Source organism: Pagrus major, chromosome 21 (genome assembly GCF_040436345.1).
Source record: "Pagrus major chromosome 21, Pma_NU_1.0".
Taxonomy (NCBI): domain Eukaryota; kingdom Metazoa; phylum Chordata; class Actinopteri; order Spariformes; family Sparidae; genus Pagrus; species Pagrus major.
Window position 1 is genome coordinate 16328899 of NC_133235.1, and position 27388 is coordinate 16356286.

A 27388-nucleotide genomic window follows, 5' to 3' on the forward strand; every position below is an offset into this window, starting at 1 on the left:
GTGTATCCCATCATCACCTAAGTCAGGGTCAGGGAGACACAGATGGGGTGGGGGGTGGCCAAGGGACAGAGAGAGAGAGAGAGAGAGAGAGAGAGACATTCCTTTTAGGTGACACATCCTGTAGGTGGGACCCTCGTATCACCGTGGTGACAGAAAGGCGAGCCAAATGCTCTCATTACCCACCTCTACTTCCTCTCAATTTAGCGAGCGTGTGTTTGTGTGAAATGACGAATTTGGGAGGAAAAGGGAGTGAAAGCTAAATAATTTCAGGGGTGTGTTTTAACTCGATGTGTGTGTGTAATTGTTCACACGTAACACGTTGGCTGAGTGGGGGACATAGAAAAGCAATGAGTCATTTTCAATCTGGAACCAGTTTGATTATCAGTGTTGCAATATATTCCACATTTAAACTGTGAGGGGGATTGTAGAGAGGAAGACTTGTGATGAAATACATCTGGGAGAGCTCAATTCCACCAAAATCTGATCCATCATTAAATCATCTACAGATCTGAAACAGTAATTCGCCAGAATTAAGGTCATAGTAGGCTTTGATTTCATTCATTATCTGAATTTATCTTTGGAGCGATCTGTTGGTTTCGTTTCAAACGTCGAAGTATTGGCAGCCCGCTCCCTCTTTCTTTAGAAAGGAAGTGATACAAGCTGTGGAGAAATGAAGCTATTTTCGTTCCATCAATAGGAGGATATTTAGTCCACCCTCAGACTATCCTCGACATGTGAGGAGAGGCGTCTGTCCCACGTTTGCTTATCTTTCAAACTATTGTTTTCAAGTGATCGTTTATGTTATGCAAGTACACACAGTATGAATGAATATGAAAGACATAAATATCCCTGTCTTGTAAATAATTATCTGACGTAGGTCAAACAGCTCAGAGCCAATTATTTACAATTTAAGGCAATACTTGACAAGTAACCTAACTGGTGTGGCTCCTTTTAGCCTCCTATACTTTTTACCCGAAGTGGGTTCAATAATCTGAAGAAATAAATGAGTTGTAGCTTAGTCGGCGGACTAAGCTACAACTCATTTATATGTATATATATATATATATATATATATATATATATATATATATATGTATATATATATATATATATATATATATATATATATATATATATATATCCCAACATCTATTGGAAAAAGATGAGCTTTTCTTCCTGCAGGCTAGTAGGTTAGCAGACTGATGCTTTCAGGAATTTGTAGCCTTCTTCCCAGGTTTTGACACTCAAGATTCAAACTGTCCGATATACGTACAGTTTGGACAATGGATGGATTTGTCAAGCATAGGTTGTGACTTCATCAAGTTAACGGGTGTGTTGACCACTGAGAGAATCTCTGTATTACATTTACAGCTGTTGCAGCGAGAGAGCTCTCAGGAGCTCCTGAAGGCCGTCTCCTCTCTGTTCCAAGCCGGCGGTCCCACCTCATTCACCCAGCTCATGTCCAGCGTGTCGAGCCTCTTCTGTGGATACCCGGAGGGAGGCGGCTCCAGGGTCCTGTCCTTCAACTGGTACGAGGACAACAACTACAAGGTGTTTCTGGGGGTCAACGGCACCAAGAGCCACAACTATGTTTATGACGACTCTACCAGTAAGTGAAGAGGTGTAGCACAGTTTATGGTATGGATCCAGTAGGATTTATAGCATGATATTGTTCCAGGCAGTTTACAGTGAATTAATGTAGTTTCCCTTTTAGTGTGAGGATTTACACATATATCTCATATTTTAACTGTCAGGACAAATAATTACTGGTTACTGTTTGTCCATGTTATGCAAAGGTATTTTATAATGATTTTATTGTTTTTTCAAATCTGTCATTAGTCATTGTTTTATTTCATATTATACTATTTCATTTGGTGAACACTATAAGCCTATTCATACCTTTACACTTACCTGTACTTTTTAGATAAGATAGAGATCATCTGTTCAAAGATCAGTGTTAATATTTGGGTAGAAATTAACTTGAAGAGTTAGAGCATTAAATTTTAATTTGTAGACAACCTGTATTTGTTTTGTTAATTGTGCAAATGAAAAACAAGAACCAACATGAAACAATAATAATGAATACAATTAATATTTAATAGCATCTGAATGGTTACCAGGTCTGGAGGATACTGTATATCAAAGTATTCTCTGTGTTCTGAGTCAATAAGGATAAATCAAAAGAGAAAGAGAGAAAGCATCATTTTCTCTTTCTCTTTCGATCTATCCTTCTCTATCTCCACTTCCTTTTTCTTCTAAACTCTTTGTTTTTGCATTTCTTCTCCCATTAGCCCCCTTCTGCAACGCCCTGATGCAAACCCTGGAGTCCAACCCTGTTACAAAAATCGTGTGGAATTCAGTCAAGCCCCTGCTGATGGGAAAGATCCTGTACACCCCCGACTCCCCTGCCGTCCACAAGATATTAAAGAGTGTAAGAGAGACCACCTCCAGCCCGACCCTTCACCTCTCTCTCTTTCTCTGTCTCTCTCTCTTCTCACTTTTTCCTCTCTTTCTCAATTTCTTTTCGCCTCTTTCAGTATCTGTTTATATGCGTCCAAACTCCCACCCTTCTCAGGAATGGGCTGACTACTGCAGAGCAGAGGAGGAGGGCGGAGGGATAGGGGGGCAATCTACTGCGGTGTGAGGCACAGGGAAGAGGAGGGGAGAATTAAACAATAAATTGAATGCGAGCTGCAGCAATGAAGGGAAAAACAGAATGTTTTCCCGTCTGTCACATCTCATTCAGTGGTCCTCGTGAGTCAGAGCAGATCTTGATTTCAGGAGGAGTTTTCTTTAATGAGATTTAAGCAATCTGCTCCTGACAAGAAAATGAGCTAATGTGACTGTCCGCTTGTTGCTGTTTGAAGAGCATTGCAGCTAAGAGCTTAGCTAAATGAAATATTTAGGTAGCTGTCCGACACTATTTGTATACAATCAAAGGATCTTTAGTCAAATGAATCAGAATCAGGTGATGTTAATGTTATTAGCACGTGACTGTGCTTTTTCACTGCTGACAGATCTGTGAACTTTACTCCATTGTGCACTGATCTGATATAGTGTTTATTTGTGTGTGTGCGCTGCAGGCCAACACAACATTCGAGGAGTTAGAGAGGCTGCAGAACATGGCCAAGGCCTGGGAGGAGTTGGGACCTCAGCTCTGGGCTTTCTTCCAAAACAGTGTCCAGATGAACATGATCAGGGTATGAAAACTGCACATACACACAGATACAGTCATACCTGCACATAGTCTTGAACACACTTACAAACACTCATTAGGGCCCGAGCAGGGAACCTGCGAGGACCCTATTGTTTTTCGAATGATTATTATTATTATTATTTTTCGGCCAAAATGATCGCATTTTTCACTCCCTGAACATACCCCAAAAGTCACCAAACTTGGAATATAGATCAAACCTGGCGAAAATTTTTATAATCTGTTGTCGTTGTGGATTTTCACCGCTAGGTGGCGCTGTAATAAGGAAAGTGCGTTATGGCTAATAACTCCCACATACTTTGTCGCACATTCAAAAACGTTGTATCCACGCGTTCAGTGAATTGTGCTGAATCTCCTGATATAGGCCACGCCCATTTCCGCCTACCGTTTTTATGCTAGCTCGCGAAATGTCGAAAACCTACTTTTTCGAACTCCTCCCAGGCAATTTCACCAATTTGCACCAAACTTTGCACACAGCATCTGTGGACCCTCCTGACAAAAAGTTATTAAAAGAATTTTGATATTCCAAAAAATACTCAAGTTATTAAATAACAACTTCCTGCATATTTCGTTCCAAACAGGAAGTGTTGCATATCTCCACATTGGTTTGTCCAAATGACGTCAAACTCAGGATCCTACTTCGTCATGATGCTGTAAGGCTCTGTGCTAAATTTTGGGTGATGACCACTAGGTGGCGCTCTTTAAATTGAAGTATTTAATATCTCGACATCGGTTGGTCGGATTAACACAAAACTTGGTACACTCATTGCCAATGGCCTCCTGAGGACAGCTGATGAAGGTGTTACCGATCTGACACTAGGTGGCGCTCTGGTGGCAGTTTCATTTTATAATTGGCACTGTGCCCACATTATAACACTTATGGATATGAAACTGATTGGGGTGGTATAGACTGGCATCTGTAACTCACACACCAAAAATGACCAGCAGGTGGCGCTATTATCAACACAAAACCGTTTTTGGCTCATAACTCCCACATAATTTGTCACACATTGTTTAACCTTATATCTATGTCTTCCCTGAATTCAGTTGAATTGAGTGATGTGGGCCACGCCCACATTCGCACTGAATTTCCATTTGCAAATATGCCAAATGTCGCAAACCTACATTTTTGAACTCCTCCCAGGCAATTTCACCAATTTGCACCAAACTTTGCACACAGCATCTGTGGACCCTTCTGGCAAAAAGTTATTAAAAGAATTTTGATACGCCAAAGAATACTCAAGTTATTAAATAACAACTTCCTGTGGATTCGGGTCAAAACAGGAAGTGTTGCATATCTCCACATTGGTGTGTCCAAATGACATGAAACTCAGGACACTACTTCCCCATGAGCCCCTAAGGCTCTGTGCAAAATCTTGGCCCATGACCACTAGGTGGCGCTATTTAAATTGAAGTATTTTATATCTCGACATCACTTGGTCGGATTAACACGAAACTTGGTACACTGATTGCCAATGGCCTCCTGGAAAGCTGACGAAGGTGTTACCGATCTGACACTAGGTGGCGCTCTGGTGGCAGTTTCATTTTATAATTGGCACTGTGCCCACACCATAACACTTATGGATATGAAACTGATTGGGGTGGTATAGACCGGCCCCTGTAACTCACACACCAAATATCACCAGCAAGTGGCGCTATTATCAACACAAAACCACTTTTTGGCTATCAATTAAGACATGCCCGCACAATAACGGGGCAATGGGTCCGGGTAAGGAGCACGCCCCGACAGCAGCACGGCCCGACCCGCGTGGCCTGCGAGGGCCCGTTCATCGCTGCTTGCAGCTTTAATTATTATTATTTTATTCCTTCGTCCAAAATGATCGCATTTTTCACTGCCTGAATGTGAATGAAAAGGCGATTTTATTTGGCAAAGTCATTAGGCTTGGCGAAAAATTTTATAATCTGTTGTTGTTGTGAACGTGCACCACTAGGTGGCGCTATTATCAAGGAAAGTGTGTTTTGGCTAATAACTCCCACATACTTTGTCGCACCTTCAAAAACCTTATATCCACGCGTTCAGTGAATTGTGCTGAATCTCCTGATATAGGCCACGCCCATTTCTGCCTGGCGTTTTTTTTCACTAGCTCGCGAAATGTCGCAAACCTACTTTTTCGAACTCCTCCCAGGCAATTTCACCAATTTGCACCAAACTTTGCACACAGCATCTGTGGACCCTCCTGACAAAAAGTTATTAAAAGAATTTTGATATTCCAAGAAATACTCAAGTTATTAAATAACAACTTCCTGCAGATTTCGTTCCAAACAGGAAGTGTTGCATATCTCCACATTGGTTTGTCCAAATGACGTCAAACTCAGGATCCTACTTCCTCATGAGGCCCTAAGGCTCTGTGCTAAATTTTGGTTGATGACCACTAGGTGGCGCTCTTTAAATTGAACTATTTTATATCTCGACATCGGTTGGTCGGATTAACACAAAACTTGGTACACTCATTGCCAATGGCCTCCTGAGGATAGCTGACACAGGGGCGACCGATCTGACACTAGGTGGCGCTTTGGTGGCAGTTTCTTTTTATATTTGGCACTGTGCCCACACCATAACACTTATGGATATGAAATTGACAGGGGTGGTATAGACCGGCCCCTGTAACTCACACACCAAAAATGACCAGCAGATGGCGCTATCATCAACACAAACCGTTTTTGCCTAATAACTCCCACATAATATGGTGCACATTGTTAAACCTTATATTTACGTGTTCCCTGAATTCAGCTGGACTGTGTGATGTAGGCCACGCCCACTTTCTCGCCAGAACTCAATTTGCAAATTCGCCAAATGTCGCAAACCTACTTTTTCGAACTCCTCCCAGGCAATTTCACCAATTTGCACAAAACTTTGCACACAGCATCTGTGGACCCTCCTGACAAAAAGTTATTAAAAGAATTTTGATATTCCAAGAAATACTCAAGTTATTAAATAACAACTTCCTGCAGATTTCGTTCCAAACAGGAAGTGTTGCATATCTCCACATTAGTGTGTCCAAATGACATGAAACTCAGGATACTAATTCCACATGAGCCCCTTAGGCTCTGTGCTAAATGTCGGCTGATGACCCCTAGGTGGCGCTGTTTAAATTGAACTATTTTATATCTCAACGTTGGTTGGTCGGATTAACACTAAACTTGGTAGACTCATTGCCAATGGCCTCCTGAGGATAACTGACGAAGATCTTACCGATCTGACAGTAGGTGGCGCTCTGGTGGCAGTTTCATTTTATAATTGGCACTGTGCCCACACCATAACACTTATGGACATGAAACTGAATGGGGTGGTATACACTGGCATCTGTAACTCACACACCAAAAATCACCAGCAGGTGGCGCTATTATCAACACAAAACCGTTTTTGGCTATCAGTTAAGACATGCGCGCACAATAACGGGGCAATGGGTCCGGGTAAGGAGCACGCCCCGCCAGCAGCACGCCCCGACCCGCGTGGCCTGCGAGGGCCCGTTCATCGCTGCTTGCAGCTTTAATTTTTAATGAATTTTGATGGACTGTGCTGCCCTACAAAGCCTAACTGCTGTAACTACGCTAACAATGAAACTGAGAAAAATGGCTTCAAAGTTTTTTGCCTGTCCAGCCAAAATGTGTTATTGGTAGAACAGTGGTTATGTTCTTAGTAAATATGTACCGTATTCTGCAATGAATTGTCGTGTTTTGCAAATCATGACCGATTTTTTGACCCATGACCCTAAAAATGCAGATGCTGCACTGTCTTTACTCAAGAAGATATAGTAAAGGTAGAAGAAAAGGCAAAGTGCAGGAACTTCAATCTTCTTCTTGCCTTCTTCCTGAAAAAATCTCAATCTTATTTTATATCTTCTTATATCATATCTTTATTCAATTTTGTCTGCTTGTTTAAAAAGTTGAAAAAGAGTAAAAATGAGTAATTTAGGGGGGAAAAAATCAGAAATCAGCAATTGATTTTGACTTTAAATGTGCACAATGAAGTTTTTGGGAAAACATTTTTTATCAGAAGAGAAAGATCTTCATTGGCTGATTTTTTTATGCCCAAACAAACTAAGTAAACAAACTCTCTTTGTTTTCATGACTGAATAAACTGATAAAACAAACTGACCTTAAAGGACAACACACTATACTGTTTTACTTTGTTTATATGTGGCGGACCCTGCCACCTTTCCAGCTTCAAACAGTGTTCTGGGGACCTTATTTTCCTCTGAGAACAGTTTGTTTATTCAGTTATGGAAAAAATAAATATTTCTGAGTTTGTATTATTACCTCATTAATATTGTAAATAATACAATTCTGAGTTGAAATTTCTTACATAGTGCCCCTTTAAAAAGAATGACCCTCCCCGCGCCCAAAACAGAAGTCAGTGTACTTAAAGACTGCAGACAAACTAGCCAGCTAGCTCGTCTCTCTCGCCATGTCCAGTGACTCATCCTAATAGGATGTAGTTATTTGCCAGCAGCAGCTTCCAGTTAATCAGCATTCAGTTTGAACATGCAATCTGCTGAAACATGCACTGAATTGAAAATGAAAGTGAAAATGAATTATGCTGATGACTTGGAACTCAAACTTTGTTGGCAGAATGACTTAAGGGCATTTTTCATGTTAATTTAACATTTAGTCAAATAAATGGTTCTTGTTCTTGCACATGTAACATGTTCATGTCTCAATCCCTGCAGGACACCCTGAGAAACCCAACAGTGATGGACTTCATGGACAACAGTCTGGGAGACTCTAACTTCACCACCAAAGACATTCTGAACTTCCTGTACAACGGTCCGGAGGAATGGAGGGAGCCGGGAATGCCCAAGTTTGACTGGAGGAACATTTTTAACATCGCAGACGAGCTCATACGCATGTTCAACAAGTATGGAGAGGTAAGAAACACAAGATAGTCTGTCTGTTTATCTTTCCCCTGTTGATGAAGAATATGCCTGTTCTTCCTCTTTGCTTTTTCTCCTGTGCCTCAGTCACATTCCCAGGATGAGGTGTTCAGCCTTTTTGTCACACCAGCTCACAGTTCTCCAGACAGGTGCATCAGTCTTCCAGGTCTGCTCCCAGGAGATTGCAGCCAGGCCCCTTTGAAACAGATCAGACCACTTAGCACGGCTATAGAGCCGCTCTCTCATCCAGTTGGCTGAAAGGTGGGGAGAACAAGCCTCCTGTCACCCCCCTCCTTGGCTTCCATTGTGGACCCTGTGATAAAGTGGAGAGTAGATGGGAGTGAGTCACCCCCCCAATGAGCTCAATGCTGTTTTAGTGCACGGCCCCGCATTGAAGTAGACCCTTGCGCTTGTGAAATAAAAGAGGGGCAAATCACTCTATCCATCCTTCACGCCTTCCCTCATCTGATTTAAAGGGGGCAGGGGTTGCGGTTTTGGAGGGAGCCCTATCAGGCCAGGCATCTCAATCTGTCCTTTGTGTCCAAGTTCAGCATCGGGAGCCTTCAGAACCCCACAAACAAACCCACGCGGTTTAGCCAATTAGGTATAGCTGTCAGCTAGCATTGGGCCATAGGATAACTGCTGCAGGTCCTCTCACTCTGTCAGGGGTATGTTTCTCACACTGAAATCTCACTGGAACATGTGTATCAGTGAGGCTCTTTCTTCTCAGCCCATCTCTGAGCGAACATGATTGTGTTGTGGATGTATGGGCCCGTAAAGATGAATGGGAAGTGGTCTCTTTGAGCGCTCTCGGGGTATTGTACAGTAACGTGAATGGAGACATTAGACACGGTGTACACAGGGGTGTGGGGGGTTAGAGAGCAGTGTGTGTGTGTGTGTGTGTGTGTGTGTGTGTGTGTGTGTGTGTAGGGTGGGAGTTTCACATGGTAATTACGCGTGTTTCATGGAGCGAGAGAGAGCGTGTATGTGTGTGCGTGTGTGAGAAAATGTGGCAGTGTGTGAGAGAGTGTGAGCTCCAGAGCACACTAGTTTGTGTGTAGGTGCATGTTGAAGTACATGTGTGTTTGTTTCTGCATGTATGAGTGCATGTATTTGCTTTCCTGCATGTGTGTGCGTGTGTGTGTGTCGCTGCAGAATGAGAGTAGCCGCTCAGATTTTCCCATGTCACCAGATCGGTGAAAGGTGGTTCTGTTAAGACACAAATATGAATTTTAACGTAGACATAAAACACAATGAAAGCAGAAAAAGGGAACAGAGAAAGGAAAGAACAAAATACCTCTGCAAGCCTTAACAAAGCTGCATTTCAAAGGTGTCCACAGCGTCCAAAGATCTTGAGTCAAATGGGAGAGAGATTCAAAACTTAGGAGCCACAATCGCAAAAGCATGGTCTCCTTCACTGAACCACCAGCAAACCTAGAACGACCTGCTGGTGACACAGGGCCGCAGTAGATCTCTGACGTAGGCAGGTGTCTGACCGTGCAGAGCCCATAAGTAAACACGGGAACTTTAAATTGGATTCTGAGCCAGTGGAGAGCAATCAAAATAGATGTTAGACATGAGACCATTTAATATGTTTATATATTTTTGGCAATGTTTAATTAGTTGATAATTTGCTGTCTACTAAAACAAGCATCCATGTAAGAACTTTGGCTGAATAAAATGGTCTAAAATAAGACTGAAATGTTGATCTAGTGAATGAAACATCTGTTGAAATAATACGTTAACAGAATTCAGTCCCATTTTTTGGTCCTTATTTTGGTAATTCTATAAGCCTGATTACAAAAAAAGGTTGTGATGCTGTGTGAAACCTAAATAAAACCAGAATGCAATCATTTGCAAATGAACAGCTTTATGAAGTGTTCCTGAGCCCATGTAGTAATCTCCTTCATACAATCATGTGTTTGACAAAGTGGTGAACCTCAGCACATCCTTGCTTGTGAACGACTGAGCCGACCGAATCCAGCACACTATCAAGTTAGACCCGGATATGCACTTATGCATGGTTTCAGTGATCTCGTGCTAGTTTTGACTGACAGCAGCTGGAAAAACATCAGAGTTTAAAGTCATTCATAATACATGAACACACGTATGTAAATATGCATCAAACTGATATATCAAACAACATCTTCCTGACATCAAACAAGTCTTTTCTCCTCTGTTTTTAGTGCATCAATCTGGATAAGTTTGTGGCCTACACGGATGAGTCCATGATGACCCATCAGGCCTTGTACCTGCTGGAGGAGAACAAGTTTTGGGCCGGTGTGGTCTTTACGGACATGTATCCCTGGACCACAAGTGTACCTCCGCATGTCAAGTACAAGATCCGCATGGACATCGACGCTGTGGAGCGGACCAACAAGATCAAGGACAGGTCAGTAGCAGATGGGTCTACTTTCGACTGTTTATCAGAAGTTGTAAAAGAAATGTGAATATTTTGTTTAGCAGAACATGTTTTTCTTTTTTCCTATCTGGTTAACTGTGATGTGACCACTGAGATTTATTTTGCAACACATACTGATCCCCAGTCCTTAAGGGGACATGGTTTCCAAAGCACCCTGGGAAGCTAATTTATTGCACAAAGAAATTAGGCTATAAACGTTTTATTAGCAGAAGAAAAGGCTAATCACAGGTACTTTCCAGTGGAATTCATTGCGGCTGACTGCTATGCATACCCACAGGGGTTAAGTAGGATCCAACCAGTAGCGTTTAGACTACCAAATCACCCTGACAACCTACCTCTCCTTCATTTTTCCATGTTGTTACTGCCATATTAATGAGGCAATTTATATGGATTTGTCACATTCCTCAGAGGAGGGCAAGAAAAACCTCTCAAGCTGGCCTCAATGTGTTTTCTAAAGTCTCTCAGTGGTTCCATATTAACTCAGTACCTGCTCTTTCATGCTCCTATGTGAGGCTCTCACATGCATTTTCCTTTTCCCTTTGATCTCCCATTCATAAACAGACAGTATGTCAATAGCTCCAGGGCCGAACAAGTAGTTTTTGCTGTTTGTAGCGCACCAACAGGCTGTAATAGACCCAGTGGGAGTGCAGCCTCTATACAATTGAATAATCAGATTGTAAGAAGGCTTTGCCTCCGACTTATCCGCTTAAGTAAAAGCAGCGTATGTGTGGTTTGTGTGTGGCTTTGGAGACTCGGGATGTTTTATTATGACAACAACATGAAGACTGCGATTGAGATTATTTCAAATGCATAAACAAACTGTTTGTTATTATTGATCTTATGGCCACTTTGGAACTAATAGCTGTAGCTCTGTCACTCTCTACATCCTCTCTCAGGTACTGGGACCCCGGCCCCAGAGCAGACCCCATGGAGGACCAGAGGTACATCTGGGGAGGCTTCGCCTACTTGCAGGACATGATCGAACACGGCATCATCAAGCTTCACACGGGCAACGACTGGCCGCTCGGGGTCTACATCCAGCAGATGCCATATCCGTGCTATGTAGATGACCTGTGAGTAAATGTGTTACAGCATTTTTGATGTGACCACTGGCTGGCTGAGACCTTCAGTAACTGAAATAATTTAATTTAATGTTCATGTGCATTTACTGAGAGAACCACAGCAGATGGGCCTCATGAGGTTTCTCACTTTGGTTTGGGGGTCACATCCATACTCAGCCTCCTGCTCTCCGTCTTCATCCCTCTCCTCTCCTTTCCTCTCCTCCAGCTTCATGATCACACTGAACCGCTGCTTCCCCCTCTTCATGGTGCTGGCCTGGATCTACTCTGTGTCCATGACCGTAAAGAGCATCGTGCTCGAGAAGGAGCTGCGCCTCAAGGAGACTCTCAAAGCCATGGGGGTCGACAACGGAGTCATCTGGTACACGTGTTTCATCGACAGCTTCATCATGATGACTGCGAGCACGGCACTGCTCACCTCCATCGTCATGGTGAGTAGGGCAGGGATGGAGAAGGTGGACATGTTGATGGACTAGGGTCAAGTTTTATGGCATGTAATGGTGCCCTCTTGTGGAGAATTTATAAAAGAGAGAAATGTTTTATTTGTACTGTACAGCCACTGGTTGCACTGGCTCTGTGTCTGTGTAAGTGAAAACCTCCATATAATCACACACAATATAAATATCTGTCTTTTTCTCTCAGGGAGGAAAAGTGCTGAATTACAGCAACCCCATCCTTGTCTTCTTTTTCCTGCTGACTTTCACCATCGCCACCATCATGCAGTGTTTCCTGATGAGTGTGTTTTTCAACAAGGCCAACCTGGCAGCTGCCTGCAGCGGCATCATCTACTTCACTCTCTATCTGCCGCACATCCTCTGCTTCGCCTGGCAGGATCGCATCACCAAGGGCATGAAGATGGCTGCTGTATGTGAATTTTTTGTGTAACCAATTTTTAAAAATGCATAGATACTGTTTAAGGACAGGCATGGTAAGTTTAGTCAGTTTGAATCCAATCCAGACATCATAAAACATCATTATCAAACACACTTTTGTGTTTTCTCTCACTCTTACTTCACTCAATTTGGCAGTGAGATTTCTTTTTGTAAATATTCTGCACCACTTGTCGTCAAACCAATAATTAATTCACCCTCCTGCTTCTATAGAGCCTGTTGTCTCAGGTGGCCTTTGGCTTCGGGACTGAGTACCTGTCACGGTATGAGGAGCAGGGTTTGGGTCTGCAGTGGGACAACATCCAGACGAGTCCGTTAGAGAAAGACACCTACTCCTTTCTCACCTCCATCTTCATGATGGTGTTTGATGCTGTCCTCTACGCCGTCCTGGCCTGGTACCTGGATAATGTCTTCCCAGGTTGGGCTGCTAATATACTGTGTGGTTAACTTTACACATATACAGGCGCTTCAGGTTTACTGAACTGAGAGCAATGTCAAATGTCTCCCTCACAGGACAGTATGGCATCGGTCGACCGTTCTACTTCCCATTTCAGCCCTCATACTGGCAAACTCCTGCATACTCACACACAGAAAGGGCTGCTCAAGGTTAGTATCACTGACTATAAAATCTCTTACATGCTTCACTATTTCAATATCATGTGACTGGACTGGTGAGCATATCGAGGGAAAAAATGGCCTCTTCTGTTGGAATTAAATTGTTTTCCTCTGCGCTGTAGAACGACGCTTATTTAGGCAACTTTCTAATCAGTGCTTGATTATGGTGACATTTTATATGCATGCTTCAGCTGCGACTATGAAGCCACTGGATGCTGTTTATCTCTCTGCATTAAAATGTATCACTTGTGATGTTTATAATACTCTTCATTGTGAGCTGTAGGCCAAGGCTGACCGGCCCTCTCTCACTGTAACGGCTCATTTATGCTCAACGTTGAATACAGATATGGATACAGACTGAGGCTTTTGTCCGTACTCTGGGTTCATTTTGTCCATATTTTGACACATTTCCTGAAAGCTTGCGGATATGGACCAACGAGCAGTAACTCCAGTAGTCGTGGGGAGCAGAGTAGCAGTGTAGCCAGTAGCTCAAGTGAGACGCAGCCACAGGACAAGAGGAAGACTAAACTTTAAATAAATAACTAAAATTATCAACAGAATGTGAAGAAATAACAGTTATGACGTTATGGCGTCTGTGTATGTTGTTGCAGAGATATCTACTAATATATCTACCACCTAACCCCAGTCTGTCGTGGCCCAAAGCTCTCGTGCTAGTGATGTAAACACCATCACCTCCAGAGCTCCCGGTCCAGACCGCTAGCTGTACGGCTAACTAAGCTAACTAGCTAACAGCAGCTACAGGCAGCAGCAGTTAGTGGTTACTCTGGTAACATGCAGCCCCCTATTTGCTTTTAGTATGGATTTGACAGGAGGCCAGTTCTTATTTATGGCACCTTTCAACATCTGTATGATGTTACTTCGCCCGGGTACAGAGACAGACAGTTGCTACAAACAGCTGGGAGGAGATTGGACGGGAAATAAATGAGAGTTGGATCGGGCCAAGGGAAGTAGAGATCCATGCAACAGCGATTTGACTCTAAGCGGTGACACAATAGACACTGGGTTTTATTCATTTATAAGGCCATTACTGTTTTTTTTTTCTTTCATTACTTAACTGGTGTCTTTGGCTGTGGACCCTTATCGAACACACTTAAATGATTGCCGTTGCAGGTGCCAGATGCAGATTGTTATTTTCACTGTCTACAGGTTGGATTACTTGGGGAAGGTCTCAGGTTGGTAGCAGCATAAATTGTTACTGAAAAACTGTTTGTTTGTTTTTAATATGACCACTGGGTGGCACAAACATCTTTAAATCTTTCACGTAGTGGCTTTAAGTCTCCTCCCTGAAACCCACCTTTTCTGAGAGACCTGCAGTTACTGAAATTAGACAGATTTTCAGTGGGTTTAATGTGGTTTCTCAATCAGTTTTGGGAACACATCCATACTCCCCCTCCTCCCCCTCTCCGTCTTCAGGGAGTCATCAGTATTAGTTGGAAGAAATTAGTAGAAAATTAAAAAGTGTTATTGTGCATCTGCAACCTGGAATTACTCTCTACTACTACAATCTTAAGCGCACCACATCTTTATCCTGAGGGCAGCTGAAATATTTAATTGAATCTTTTTCCACTTCCTGCTGCTCTTGTTTTAATTGATTTGTTTGTTTTAAATTTGAGTTGTTGTATTTATTCTTCGTGTTTTATTATTTTACTTATTTGGTCCTTTGTGGGAGAAGTGAATGCCTGTACTTGTTTTTTGTCTCATAACTAATTGCTTCCCAGGACAGGCTTTTAATTCCCACTGGAAGGTTGTGTTTGTATTTGAAAGGCCAGTGTAAGGTATATAATGACTCGAGACCCCACACAAAGTTTTTCTCTTTTGCTCCGTCCAGAACTCCTGAAGCAGGAACTGAATCAGCATCTTGGTAGAAGACATTTTAGTAGGATGCACAAGGTCTGAAACCAGATCCTTCTAACCAAAAGTCACCATGGCAACTAAATGTTTGAAATAAGAAAGAGGAACTTTTCTTTCAACTTTCCTTAGAAAATAAAAATGACATCAACTTACAACTTAAGATTTATATGATCACCTTTTTCAACCTGCTTTCTCCAGATCACGAGATGCCTGAACCAGACAACGTGCAGAAGGACGTGGAGAGCCTCCACGCACCAGAGACGCCTGGTTACATCTGTAACGGCTCGGGCAGCAAGAAAACCTGTAAGCACCAAAGTAAGAGGGATCGGCTGGAGAGAGAGAGGGAGGTGCTGACACGACAACAGGAGAGTCCGAACCAGCAGGAGGAGGCTCAGGACTCAGGGGCGGAAGGTGAGGACACAAATACAGAAGTGAAGCCCGGGAGTCAGCGGTGACTGTATGAAGGGCTGACTGGAGATTGAAACACACTGAGTACATCTGGTGGACAGGAAGGGTAACACATCACACCTGGATATGCAAGACAGAAAGAGAGTAGGGAATTCTACAGAGGAACAAGAAAAGGTGTGGTTGTGTCCACGATGATGAAGACGTATAACCGACAAGTGTTGCTATTAAAAAGACTGTAAATTTAATGTATGCTTTTACATTTACACTGTTTTGTTGCATATGTCTGCTGTTGGGTCTGATGCATGTTTCAAAGTAAAAGGAAGTCTCTCGGATCAAACCTTTCTATTGTTGGTTGTACCTGGCCTCAGTTAAGCTAATGAAAGGAAGCAAACGGTACATTTAATATTTGGCATGTGGCGTTCTAGTTGTGTAAATTACCCCATAGATTAATGCACTATAGTTTTTTTTCTTCTTAATTGTTAATGTTGATATTAAGAGCAAATCCATTGTGCAATCCACAGTGTGATCAGTTTCTATCAAGGTCCTTGTAATAAGCGTTGATTCATAGGTAATAATGCCCTTTTCAGATGCTTTTTAACATTATTGTGTGTTAATAAGACGATATTAGTGTTCATAATAGCAGTTTAAGAGTTTATAGAGTGATTTTAAAACACTTATGGTCTCTTTAGTAGATAGAGTATATCAAATGACACTTATTACGAGGATCTTAATATAAATCATTAACGTCCTTTTCTCATGCAGGTCAGTTGTTCTATGAGGCCGACCCGCTGGGCCTGGTGATGGGGGTGCAGATTGAGGACCTGGTGAAGGTGTTTGACGGGAGCTCTCGTCCGGCTGTCAACTGTCTCAACATCAATTTCTACGAAGGCCAGATCACATCCTTCTTGGGGCACAACGGGGCTGGAAAAACCACCACCATGTAAGCTAGTGACAAATCTCTTTGATTATGAAGTGGAGTAAAGGTTCAAAAGATGTGAAGAGATTTTCATTTTTCATTTTAAGAAGTTCATAATTTCATGCAGGCTCAGAGTCTGGCTGCTTTATATATCTGTCAACTTATAAAAACATCCTCTCTGCAGGTGAGGATCCCTCTGCAGTAGTTTTCCATTTGAATGTGACTTGAAATGTAAATTGAATTATATTGCTTTAAAACAAGCTATTTTTCACTGAGACACATTTTAATAGCCGCAGCACAAAGTTGGCACCCCCTGTGTGATGGTATTGTGTGTCTTCTGCTCCAGGTCCATCCTGACTGGCCTGTTCCCTCCTACATCTGGCACGGCCTACATTTATGGAAGTGACATTCGCACTGACATGGACATTATCCGCTCCTCCATGGGGATGTGCCCTCAGTACAACATCCTCTTCAAACAGTGAGTTACATGACCCATTTTGCCGACAGGACTGGAGTCAGTTGCATTGAAAAATAACACGTGTTCAGTGTTTGCAGGATATAAAGACAAAATAAAGACAGAAACAATTAATGTTGACGAGCAAACTAAAATTACTTGGCGATTTTTCTTTGTTGAAAGTCTCAATTGAATTGGAAACGTTAAAATGCCTTTAGTTGTGATGAAGTGTGGAGAAGACTGTTCAAATCAATGCACATTCTTCAAAAATAAAAAACATTGGCTTTGATAGCAGTTGCTGAAAGCCAGATAGACTGATTTACTTCCCCGTCCAGACTTTCAAGCATTCACACAGGCAAACAACTGTCAAAACAACGATTTCACACTCTGCCTCTGTAAACTTCTTTATAACTGCTGCCCTGTTTTTGTTCTAGTCTCACAGTGGAGGAGCACATCCTGTTCTACTCACTGCTGAAGGGTCGCACTCAGGCGGAGGCGGAGAGGGAGGTCGAGGACATGCTGGTGGACCTCGGGCTGCCACACAAGAGAGACGACGAGGCGCAGAACCTCTCAGGTCGACCACTTGTTCTTCCGAGAATTAAATTAACTCCTTCGTTGTTGTCTCTGCTCTGATCAGCTGCCTCTCACACGCCCTACAGGTGGTATGCAGAGGAAACTGTCAGTTGCCATGGCGTTTGTCGGAGGGTCAAAGGTTGTGATCCTGGACGAACCCACGTCTGGAGTGGACCCCTATTCCAGGAGATCCATCTGGGACCTCCTACTGAAATACAGAGCTGGTAAAAATGTCTCGTTTAGCACATTAAGATCCATGTTTTAGCCCTCAAGGTCCACACTGAAGAATGAAACCAAATCTTTGGCAGCATTACAGCTCTCCTGAGGCGCTTGAATTAAGTAGCGAGCTGATCAAACGGAAAAATTCAGCTACACAGCTACAACAAAAGCCAAACTTGCAGTCATAAAATCAATAATCTGCTGGCAAAGACGCGCGAAAGTTGTGATAACTTTTCTTGTTCATCCACAATGTGCTGAAATGTTCCTTGGATTCAGATGTCAGTAAAGGCACTTTAATAAAAGTTGGACCCTTGCAGGCCGGACAGTGATTCTGTCCACTCATCACATGGACGAGGCCGACCTGCTGAGCGATCGCATCGCCATCATCTCCAAAGGACAGCTGCACTGCTGTGGATCCCCCCTCTTCCTCAAGAACTGTTTCGGAGTTGGTTTCTATTTGACACTTGTGCGCCGGATGAGGGATGTCAGGAAAAAGGAGGTGAGGTTTACCTTTTCCCAGCTCATAATGTGCGTTATCTTTGCTCTCTGTTTTCAAACAGACACACAAAAGAGAGCGCCTACTTTTCTTCCAGTAAAGTTTCAGCTTTCCGGGAGGATTTTTCAAACTGTTAAAAGTGTTCTTGTCTCTTCTGTTTCCTGTAGAACGACTGCGACTGTGCCTCCGACTGCTCCTGTTCCTGTTCCATCTGTACCAAATACAAAGACCAGTCTCAGAACCAGTCCCAGCATCTAGACAGAGTTCTGGATGGTAAGTTTTACTGTAGCTGCATACTCATGAGCTGCTCCTCCTCTGTTTGTGTGCATGTGTTCTCTTGGTTATGAGGAAACGACCCTCTTTTGGCCCTCGTTCACCTGTGTTTCAACTGTAGGAACCCATCTCTTATAGTAAGAAGTAGATTGTGAAAGCAGTGTTTTTTTAGGCCATTTAAAGTAGAGTAGTACAAACCTTAGTGTGTGTGTGTAACTTTAGGGATGTGTTTGTGTGTCCTGGTTGATATTCTCATGACTGGTCCACTTGTTAAGTTGTAAATCAGATACAGATTTCACATTTATAATTTAGTGTTGATATTGACCCGCGTGCCTTTCCCTCCTCATTCTGCCTGAGGAAACTTGAGATGCAACGATTCAGGCACAATTTTACTATAATAGTGTTTGTTTTTTGTTTTTGGCACAATTAGCAGTTTCCCTTCCTTTGTCCTATTCTCAGTTTCTGCTATTTTAGGAACGCTTCAGCTCTCCATAAGTGATGATTTTCTGTTCTCCTCTCAGGGGACATCGAGAGCATCACTAGCCTCATCCACCACCACGTCCCCGAAGCCAAGCTGATCGAGACGATCGGCCAGGAGCTGACCTTTCTGCTTCCCAATAAGGGCTTCAAACACCGAGCGTATGCCAGCCTGTTCAGGGAGCTGGAGGAGACACTCGCTGACATGGGCCTCAGCAGCTTCGGCATCTCTGATACGTCACTAGAAGAGGTAGGGACGTCACCTGACATCACCAGTGTGGGGGTTTAATGCTGCATTTACACTCACATGAAAGAGATGGTAAATAAGAGCTTCCAGAACATAACATCAGCTCTTAGGCTATTTTTAGGCTTTTCAGCTTAACAAAAGTCCACAGCATAGACCCAACACTGACAGTGATAAGTGTTGCCAATAGCTACACATTCTCTCTCTGTACCTGGATAATACCTGCCAGTGCCAAAGGACTCAGTGATTGAAGTTTGTCTTCCTCTAGCAGCACCTCTGAAGACCACTGCTACATAAACTTCATATTCTGTATTGTAATTAAACCTCAGATGCTTAACGAGGTTCGTGGTGTTACCACAGTATCTCACAGTCCTCCCACAAACATCAGAAACACTATCGCTGCTCTTTTGAGAACTGAAAAATGACAATTTTGCGGGCAGCCATTATCAATGTCAGCTCTCTGTCAGTGGCGCCTTGTGCATTTATAGAGCCGTAGTTTGTGTATGAAAGATTGAATATTATTGAGACTAGATTTTGGTGATAGTGTTAAAAGCAATACATTATAGCGATGACATATCCATTTACCTCAAATTACTGTGATAAGATAACAACCTTTTAATACGGAGATCGATCCTGGAACAGAAACATTGGGACCAAGTATCAGTATATTGATTCGCACACCACTTGTGGACGACTCTACAATCTTTGATTCTGTGTTAAAATCACCAAATATGAACTGCACAAACTCCCCATATTAACAAGTTATTGTTGTCTATTACTGACCTTGAAATCTTGTTTTCTATGAAAAAAAAAAGTCTGCTTGCAACCACAGGATTATTTTAGTCTGTTTCCAATAATGATCAGTTTGTTAAAGAACTTCCATGTCTATTATTTAACACAACAACATCCTGGTTTAAATCTGGCCCGGGACCTTTGATGCACCTCTATCACCATCATCTGATCATCTCTCTACTATCACTTGAAAAATCTCAAGGCTTAAACACAATAAAGCCAAAGGCTTATGTCCATTGTGGTCCTTTTGTGTAACACATAACACACCACAACATAACAGCAAAACAGCATGACAACAAAAATAGCAGGCGGCAGGATAGCTTCGTCTACATGCTCTTTTTTTCTTTTTTCGTAAGAAGATAAAATTAAAATTGAACCACATTTTACTCTTTCCATTTGGAGCCATTTGTTCAAGGCCACTTTGAACGTTCCCAGTGAAACACTCAATTTCAAGTTTGTGGGCAAATTATTCCATTGTACTGCTGCACTGTGGAGAAATATGTTTTTACCAATTACAAACTTAAATGGAAAGAGAAATCATTAATCAGATACTTTTGTACCATGTTTTTAATAGTTCTCAGTAAGCAGCTTCATATAAAGGATTCTTTTTTCCACCATCAACCAGTGAATCTTTTTAAAATGTGTGTGATCAAGATGTGTACGTGGAAAACAGCAAACAAATAGATACATTTCCTATGTATTAGTATATTGAAACAATACATAGTGAGGTGTGTTACTGCACAAGAATCACTTTTATTCATATACAAATCTTAAAACACGTATTGAAAACAGGTTGAAGTTCTCTCACCAAAAAGTCTGATTTTTGCAGTAGCTTAAGAAAAACTTGACTTTTTTTGGACTCAATTATAGACAATAATATTGATAAGTCCATAAGTCTGTAAGTGACGACAGAGTTCCTCCTGTCTACGTCTAATTATATATTTTTGTTTTAATAAAGCCAAGTGAAAAACTTCATATAACTTAATTTAACTTAACTTAAAGGAAGATATTATATATTTAATGCCTGAAAAGTTTTGAAAGTTTAAGGAAGTTCTTCTTTTTTTCTCTCCAGATATTCATAAAGGTCACTGCAGACGGAGAAGCAGCGAATATTGCCACCACTCCTGGTAAATACCACCACTGATACTCCACATGGCCTTTTCCTGGAATTGAGTTTCTGACCCGTTGCCCCGTCTCTCTAACGTGTTGTTAATCCATTTACCTCACACCTGTTTTTATTATGCTGCTGTTGTTGTGTCACTTTCCTATCGCCAACATTTGTCAACTTGTCTTGTGCATGTGATGATGTGGTGCATCATGTGTCAGTTTTAACCCTTTAGTTTGTGTCTCACCTGTGTGTTCCCACCTCTAGAACAGTGGATGTTACAGCGGAGAAAATGCGACACAGTTGGTGATGAAGGTCAGAATCTTGGGAGGCAAAAGATTTCTGACAGTTGACACTTTTTTTATTGAATGTGCTTGACATAGGGCCAATCAGTATGTGCAAGCATTGCAGCTTTTTGACCAAGTTTGTAGGAAATCACATCACATGTAGGCATTTTGGATATTATCAAAAGCAGTGGTTCTCAAATTGTGGGTGGGCTGCTTTATTGGGCAAATAAACTTAAAACAAAGTTTGAGACCTTTATTTCACTAATTCACCTTGGATCCTGTTTTATTCATTGCTTCCCCTTTCATTATAAATGACTGATAAAAATTGCAGGCTGAGGGGTACAAACCTTTTTCGGCTTCGGAAGCATGGTATGTAAGAAAAAGTTTGAGAACCTCCTCTGTAAAGTGTCATCACTGAAAAGTCCAGTATTCTGACATTAAAATGCTTTTTGTGATCAATTTAATAACAGTAATTGTGGTAGGCCTCACATATTTGGAGCTCCAAGCAGTTTAAGTAATCTGGAATCTGGAGCAGACGCTCCGCTTGTACATTTAAAAACAAAGCAGCTATTATGCCGATGTTCTTAGTCTTTATTTAGAAAGCTTTTTCTGCTTGCCTGCTCTTTTCGAGCACAGCACTGCTGCCTATTAGTTGTCAGCTGCTGCCCAGGAAAAGCTCAGATAAGTTTAGATGCCTTACTCAGTGTTACCACTGCCTCTCTAGCAAATACTTTCTAAATGTCAATCGTTCATGTGCAATACTGCATGTTTTCTTGTTGATTGCAGGACATAATGGTGTGATGGAGACTAACGGCGTTACCCATGGTGCATCAGACAGCAGTGCAGGGAAGGGCTCCCGGCAGGTGAAAGGGGCCACTCTGATCCTGAAGCAGTTCCTTGCGCTGCTGGTGAAGAGGTTTCACCACGCCATCAGAAGCCAGAAAGACTTCATGGCACAGGTACAGTTCACATGTTCACAGTGTGGTCTTATTACTTTTACTTTAGAACAGGATCTGAACACTTCCTCCACCACTGCTCGATAACTTGTATTTTTGGGAATTTCAGATCGTCCTTCCTGCCAGTTTTGTCCTCATCGCTCTGATCTTCACCATGATCGTCCCTCCCTTCGGAGAGTATCCGAGTCTGACTCTGACGCCCTGGATGTATGGACAGCAGTTCACCTTCTTCAGGTCAGACGTCAAGACAAACACTGTGATTTCACTAGCTCTGGATAAACCATCAGTTATGTATCACATAAACACTGACTAATATTGATCTTACATTTACTCATCCCAATTTAGTAACGAGCAGGCGTTTGACCCCAAAATGAAGCGCTTCACGGAGCGCTTACTGCAGATGCCAGGCCTGGGGACACGCTGCATGGAAGGTGAACCGCTAGGGTGAGTATGAGGACACGAGTCCATCTTTATTGGATTTACTGAATTCAAAATGACTGTTACAGAAATCCTGCAGCATTCAAACATTTTCAACTCATGCAGACTTAAAAATGTTAAAGTAAAACTGCAGACATTTCACCTGCTAATCTTAATCTCGCCTCAAAATGACATTTTGAACCTCCAGTGTATACTACATCATCATCAGTTGTCTGTTTCCACTAAAGTAAAATTTTGAATGCAGGACTTTTACTTAAATAAAAGATCCAAATACTTCTCCCATTGCTGCACATGATTAAGTGTAGACCTATTAGCACTTGCATACTTATTCAATCTCCATGCTGATTCATTTTACCTCTTTGCATTTCTCCACTTTTCTCCCTCCAGAATGTCCTGTAGTAACAGCACATCAGAGTGGGAGTATCCCGACGTCTCTCCTGTGGTCAGCAACATCTTGCTGAGTCCCGAGTGGACCCAGAGGAACCCGTCTCCTTCCTGCCAGTGCAGCACCAGTAAGAAGCTTACCATGATGCCCATCTGTCCCGCTGGAGCCGGGGGCCTGCCGCCTCGCCAACGACTCGAGGCCACAGGAGACACGATGCTGGACCTGACAGACAGGAACATCTCCGACTATCTGGTTAAAACCTACCCCAACCTCATCAGAACCAGGTAGGGATAATAATAAAAAAAAAGTGTGTTAAATCCCTCAAATATATTAAAAACATAATAAAAGAAAAAAGTCTTCAAAACTCTGCACAGAAAGACCTTCAAGCTTTATAAAAATGCTACAACAAGCCATGAATAATTTGTTTGACCACTTTCTCTTCATCTGAATAACTGCCTTCCTGTCTGATTCAATTCTGAATTTCATTTCACAGTTTGAAGAGCAAATACTGGGTGAATGAACAAAGGTAATAATTTGCACTTTATTGCTCTAAGTCTCTTTCTGTCAGTCTGAATCTTGAGTCGTCGATGTTGGACACTGAGTGTACATATTCTCTGTCCTCAGATATGGAGGTCTGTCAGTGGGAGGACAGCTTCCCATCCTGGACGTCAACCCCAAAGACATCCAGGGTGTTTTCCACCAACTGGGACGAATGCTCAACATCACAGCGGTGGGTACTCACTGCTTGTTTTTGTTCATGAGAGCCCTCTGTGAGGTTCATTATGTCAGTTTCTCATAATGAGTTTTGTCTTTCACAGGGTCACTACTCTCGGCTCGCACTGCAGGAGATCGGTCCTTTCTTACGATACATGGAGAGTGAATTCAACATAAAGGTAGGTGTGGGCAGGATACAAATATCGCACCAGCAAGTGGCAGAAATGATCTGCAAACACTCACTGTTGCTGTTCTGACATCTACCGCTGCTGCTGCTGTGCTTTTATATTATGAATTTTTTATCTATTAAGTCTGTTAACATCTCAGAGATGTTGACTGACTGCTGTAAGTGCTCGCTGTAATAGCTTTCCTTTCCACTTACAGCGAGGCAACAAAGGTTTTATATATAAGGAAGCTCAGCCCAGCTATATTGTGCATTAGGACTGCAATTACCAAGTCGTAGTGTTCAAAAACACGTTAAATTTACTGTGCTCTCCTCTGTCAGGTGTGGTATAATAACAAAGGCTGGCACGCCATGGTGGCCTTCATGAACGTGGCTAATAACGCCATCCTGCGGGCCCTCCTGCCTCCATCCGCCAAACCTGTTGAGTTTGGCATCACCGCCATCAACCATCCTCTGAACCTCACCAAAGAGCAGCTTTCAGAAGTCACAGTGTGAGTGTTACCGTTATATGTATCTATTTTTTCAATATATTGTATTTATATTTTTAATAACATAACATAAGATAACATACACACCGAAAACAATTGTTTATAACATATATTAATTGCTTTTATGCATTTAACACAATGTACATTTATAACTGAAGTGAACTTGAGAGGGGGCGGGATTAGATCAATCAATCAACTTTCCCTCAAAGTGAACATATGGTAGTAAAAAAACAATGATAATAAAATATAGTAAAAGAAAGTTAAAAAGAAGTTTAAAAAAAAAAGTACAGTGAGAAGAAAAAGTCATTATTTTCTAATGTACTTTATTGTAAGGATGCAAGATCTTACATACATTCACTTTATATTTCATCTGACGGTCATATTCATGACATTCCCACAATTTTTTATATAAGGACGAAAAGAAAAGAAAAGAAAAATAGGAGAGAGACAACAAAACAAAGACTAAAACAAAGCAAAATAAACAAACAAGTTATACTATACTACTCTCATACATCATCATGTAATCATAAAGATGATAGTGATAGTAGTATTGGACGAAGGCTCCTCCTGAGCCTATGTGTGAAAAATTACTGTCTCAGTTTTATTTTTTTGTTTCAATTATACAACTCATGAAAGGCACCATCTCTGTGTATAATGATTTACATTTCTGTCTCTTCTGCTTCTTCCTTCAGGTTGACCACTTCAGTAGATGCCGTGGTGGCGATCTGTGTTATTTTCGCCATGTCCTTCATCCCCGCCAGCTTCGTCCTCTACCTCATCCAGGAGCGTGTGACCAAGGCCAAGCATCTGCAGTTTGTCAGTGGGGTCAGCCCTTTAGTGTACTGGGTGGCCAACTTCTTCTGGGACATGGTAAGTCCAGCAGGGTTGGAGACAGAGGTTGTTACTGTATAATCATTGTTTCTTTCTATTCATTTCTCATGTGAATGCTTTATTTCTCTCCAAGGTTAACTACTGCCTCAGCACTGCAATGGTGGTTGGCATTTTCATGGCTTTTGACAAAAAGTGTTACACGTCACCGTCCAACCTGCCAGCACTAATAGCACTGCTTCTGTTATATGGGTAAGGCTTATTTAATCGTCATTTAATCTGCTTTTTAATAATAATAAAAAAAACCTGATTGGAATTATTTGTGAAATAACACTCTTCTCTCTGACTCTGCTGTCTTACAGGTGGTCAGTGACGCCCATGATGTATCCCATGTCCTACATATTCAACATCCCCAGTACTGCATATGTGTCGCTGTCCTGCATCAACCTGTTCATCGGCATCAACAGCAGCGCTATCACCTTCATCCTGGAGCTTTTTGAAAACAATCGGGTGAGGACACGTGGATTGTTAAGTATTGCAAGAGAAAACTCAACGCACACCTAAAACAATTGATTTCTATTAATTGTTCTTTAATTCAACAAATACAGCTCTTTCATAAGAGGCAGATACATTTAGGTCAGACCCCCCCCTTCTATGCAGTTTAGCTGTGTTGTAGTGCCGGACGTGTTGGCTCTATTTGCAGAAAATAACTCATACAGTAACAACCGTTAAGGGCCAGAGAGGCTCACCGTTGAGTATATTGATTAGTAAATGTGCAAATTAAAACAGTATTGAGTTCTTGAAAGCCTGGAGGTCGTAGAACAAGCTGTAAACACAAATAGATGTTTATTTATACATCCAGCAGACACAAAGCAAAATGAGCATTCATTTGGAATCTTGTTTCTGGCTGGCTGAGTCCAATATTCACTCTTCTTTAGCCTCTCCTGGGTCTTGAACAACTCCTGAGGAACGTATCCAGCTCTTCAGTGGCTGAATATTTCAATATGTTTGCCAGCTATAGTCTGTCTGCTGTTTGGTGCTGAGGAGGCAGCATGCCGTGGGTTTATCAGAGCTTTTTTTGCTGGAGACAGCTGCCTGCTGCAGATGGAAACAGGGTTTATGAGAGCAGTGAAACTAAACCAAAGCTTATGTATACAGCAAACAGCAGCTATACAGTAGATATAGACACCAACTGATTAATTTTGTGGCGCAGCTGGGGGAGCAGAAGGGCCGACAAGACAAGACAGGCATGACAACTGCCAACAGTCACTCTGTCAAGTGTTTAAACAAATCTGGCATGGTTGGTGTGTAAGATCTGAGTCTTTAAAGAGAAGTAGGTGCAAAAGGGCACAGATGCTGCTGTCATGGTAACGGGTGACTTCCTGCTATGTCAAAAATAAATGTTATTATTGCCAGATGCCCCTTTTCCACTGCACATCTGTACTCCTCTTCTCAGCTCTCACTGATAAATCACGTAACAGGTGACTCATGAGAGAACCACCGCCGCAATATTTTTGCGAGGTTATTGAGAGTCTGAACTTTGTCACCAACAGTAAATCATTCTGCACTCCTGTGATTATTTGTCTGAGCTTTTACAGACAACTTAGAATCATTCCCTTAATGACTATATGTGCCATGGTGGGAAATGGATTCAGTATTTAGGTTTTGGCAGAGACAGAACAGGATGCTTTATTTGTTCCCGCACGTGGATTAGGTTTGCAGCAGACGAGCCATCCATTATGACACACATGACTCGTATATATAATTGCAGACCAAGCTGAACAGTGGTTACTGTACCATTGAGGTTTTCCTTGAAAGAAAGTTTAACTTTATGTTCATATACGAGTCGCAATCTTTTTTTCCCCAAATCAAGAGAAGAAAACTGAAGCGTGAAAGAAACGTCTGTAAAATGGTGGATACATTATTTTGAGCGTCACAACCTCGTGAAATGACTCGTTTAACTGAATTCTTTACCATTCTTTTTAATAAACTTTCTAAAGTCTAGAAGACCTGCACGATTAAATGATTTCTGCTTTGAGTGAAGTTTGTGTTTTCCTCCAGTCTTTACATTTAAATAATAATGAGTAAAAACCAATGGTATGCTGGGCGTTTGGAGTTTTCAGTGCACTTCAGCTGGGTTGATGCTGCAGAGAGTCAAAATATT

General features: G+C 42.0%; 1 protein-coding gene across 2 annotated transcripts in view; it reads left to right on the forward strand.

The window, feature by feature from the left end:
* LOC141016538 (retinal-specific phospholipid-transporting ATPase ABCA4-like) overlaps positions 1 to 27388 on the forward strand; it is a 42586-nt gene that overhangs the window by 7833 nt on the left and 7365 nt on the right. Inside the window, exons 8-38 of one of the 2 annotated variants that reach the window (XM_073490950.1) lie at positions 1372 to 1609; positions 2292 to 2431; positions 3084 to 3200; positions 7906 to 8103; positions 10296 to 10501; positions 11428 to 11604; positions 11819 to 12041; positions 12253 to 12474; positions 12714 to 12918; positions 13014 to 13106; positions 15186 to 15398; positions 16158 to 16335; positions 16658 to 16789; positions 17200 to 17339; positions 17425 to 17562; positions 17875 to 18056; positions 18221 to 18326; positions 18848 to 19053; positions 20912 to 20966; positions 21212 to 21265; positions 22021 to 22190; positions 22297 to 22421; positions 22533 to 22631; positions 23013 to 23294; positions 23504 to 23536; positions 23635 to 23740; positions 23829 to 23903; positions 24230 to 24399; positions 25089 to 25266; positions 25361 to 25476; positions 25587 to 25734. In XM_073490950.1, the coding sequence (XP_073347051.1) occupies positions 1372 to 1609; positions 2292 to 2431; positions 3084 to 3200; positions 7906 to 8103; positions 10296 to 10501; positions 11428 to 11604; positions 11819 to 12041; positions 12253 to 12474; positions 12714 to 12918; positions 13014 to 13106; positions 15186 to 15398; positions 16158 to 16335; positions 16658 to 16789; positions 17200 to 17339; positions 17425 to 17562; positions 17875 to 18056; positions 18221 to 18326; positions 18848 to 19053; positions 20912 to 20966; positions 21212 to 21265; positions 22021 to 22190; positions 22297 to 22421; positions 22533 to 22631; positions 23013 to 23294; positions 23504 to 23536; positions 23635 to 23740; positions 23829 to 23903; positions 24230 to 24399; positions 25089 to 25266; positions 25361 to 25476; positions 25587 to 25734 (4725 nt within the window). Of the gene's footprint in view, positions 1 to 1371; positions 1610 to 2291; positions 2432 to 3083; positions 3201 to 7905; positions 8104 to 10295; positions 10502 to 11427; positions 11605 to 11818; positions 12042 to 12252; positions 12475 to 12713; positions 12919 to 13013; positions 13107 to 15185; positions 15399 to 16157; positions 16336 to 16657; positions 16790 to 17199; positions 17340 to 17424; positions 17563 to 17874; positions 18057 to 18220; positions 18327 to 18847; positions 19054 to 20911; positions 20967 to 21211; positions 21266 to 22017; positions 22191 to 22296; positions 22422 to 22532; positions 22632 to 23012; positions 23295 to 23503; positions 23537 to 23634; positions 23741 to 23828; positions 23904 to 24229; positions 24400 to 25088; positions 25267 to 25360; positions 25477 to 25586; positions 25735 to 27388 lie in introns of both variants that reach the window. The other variant, XM_073490951.1, reaches the window with a different exon arrangement.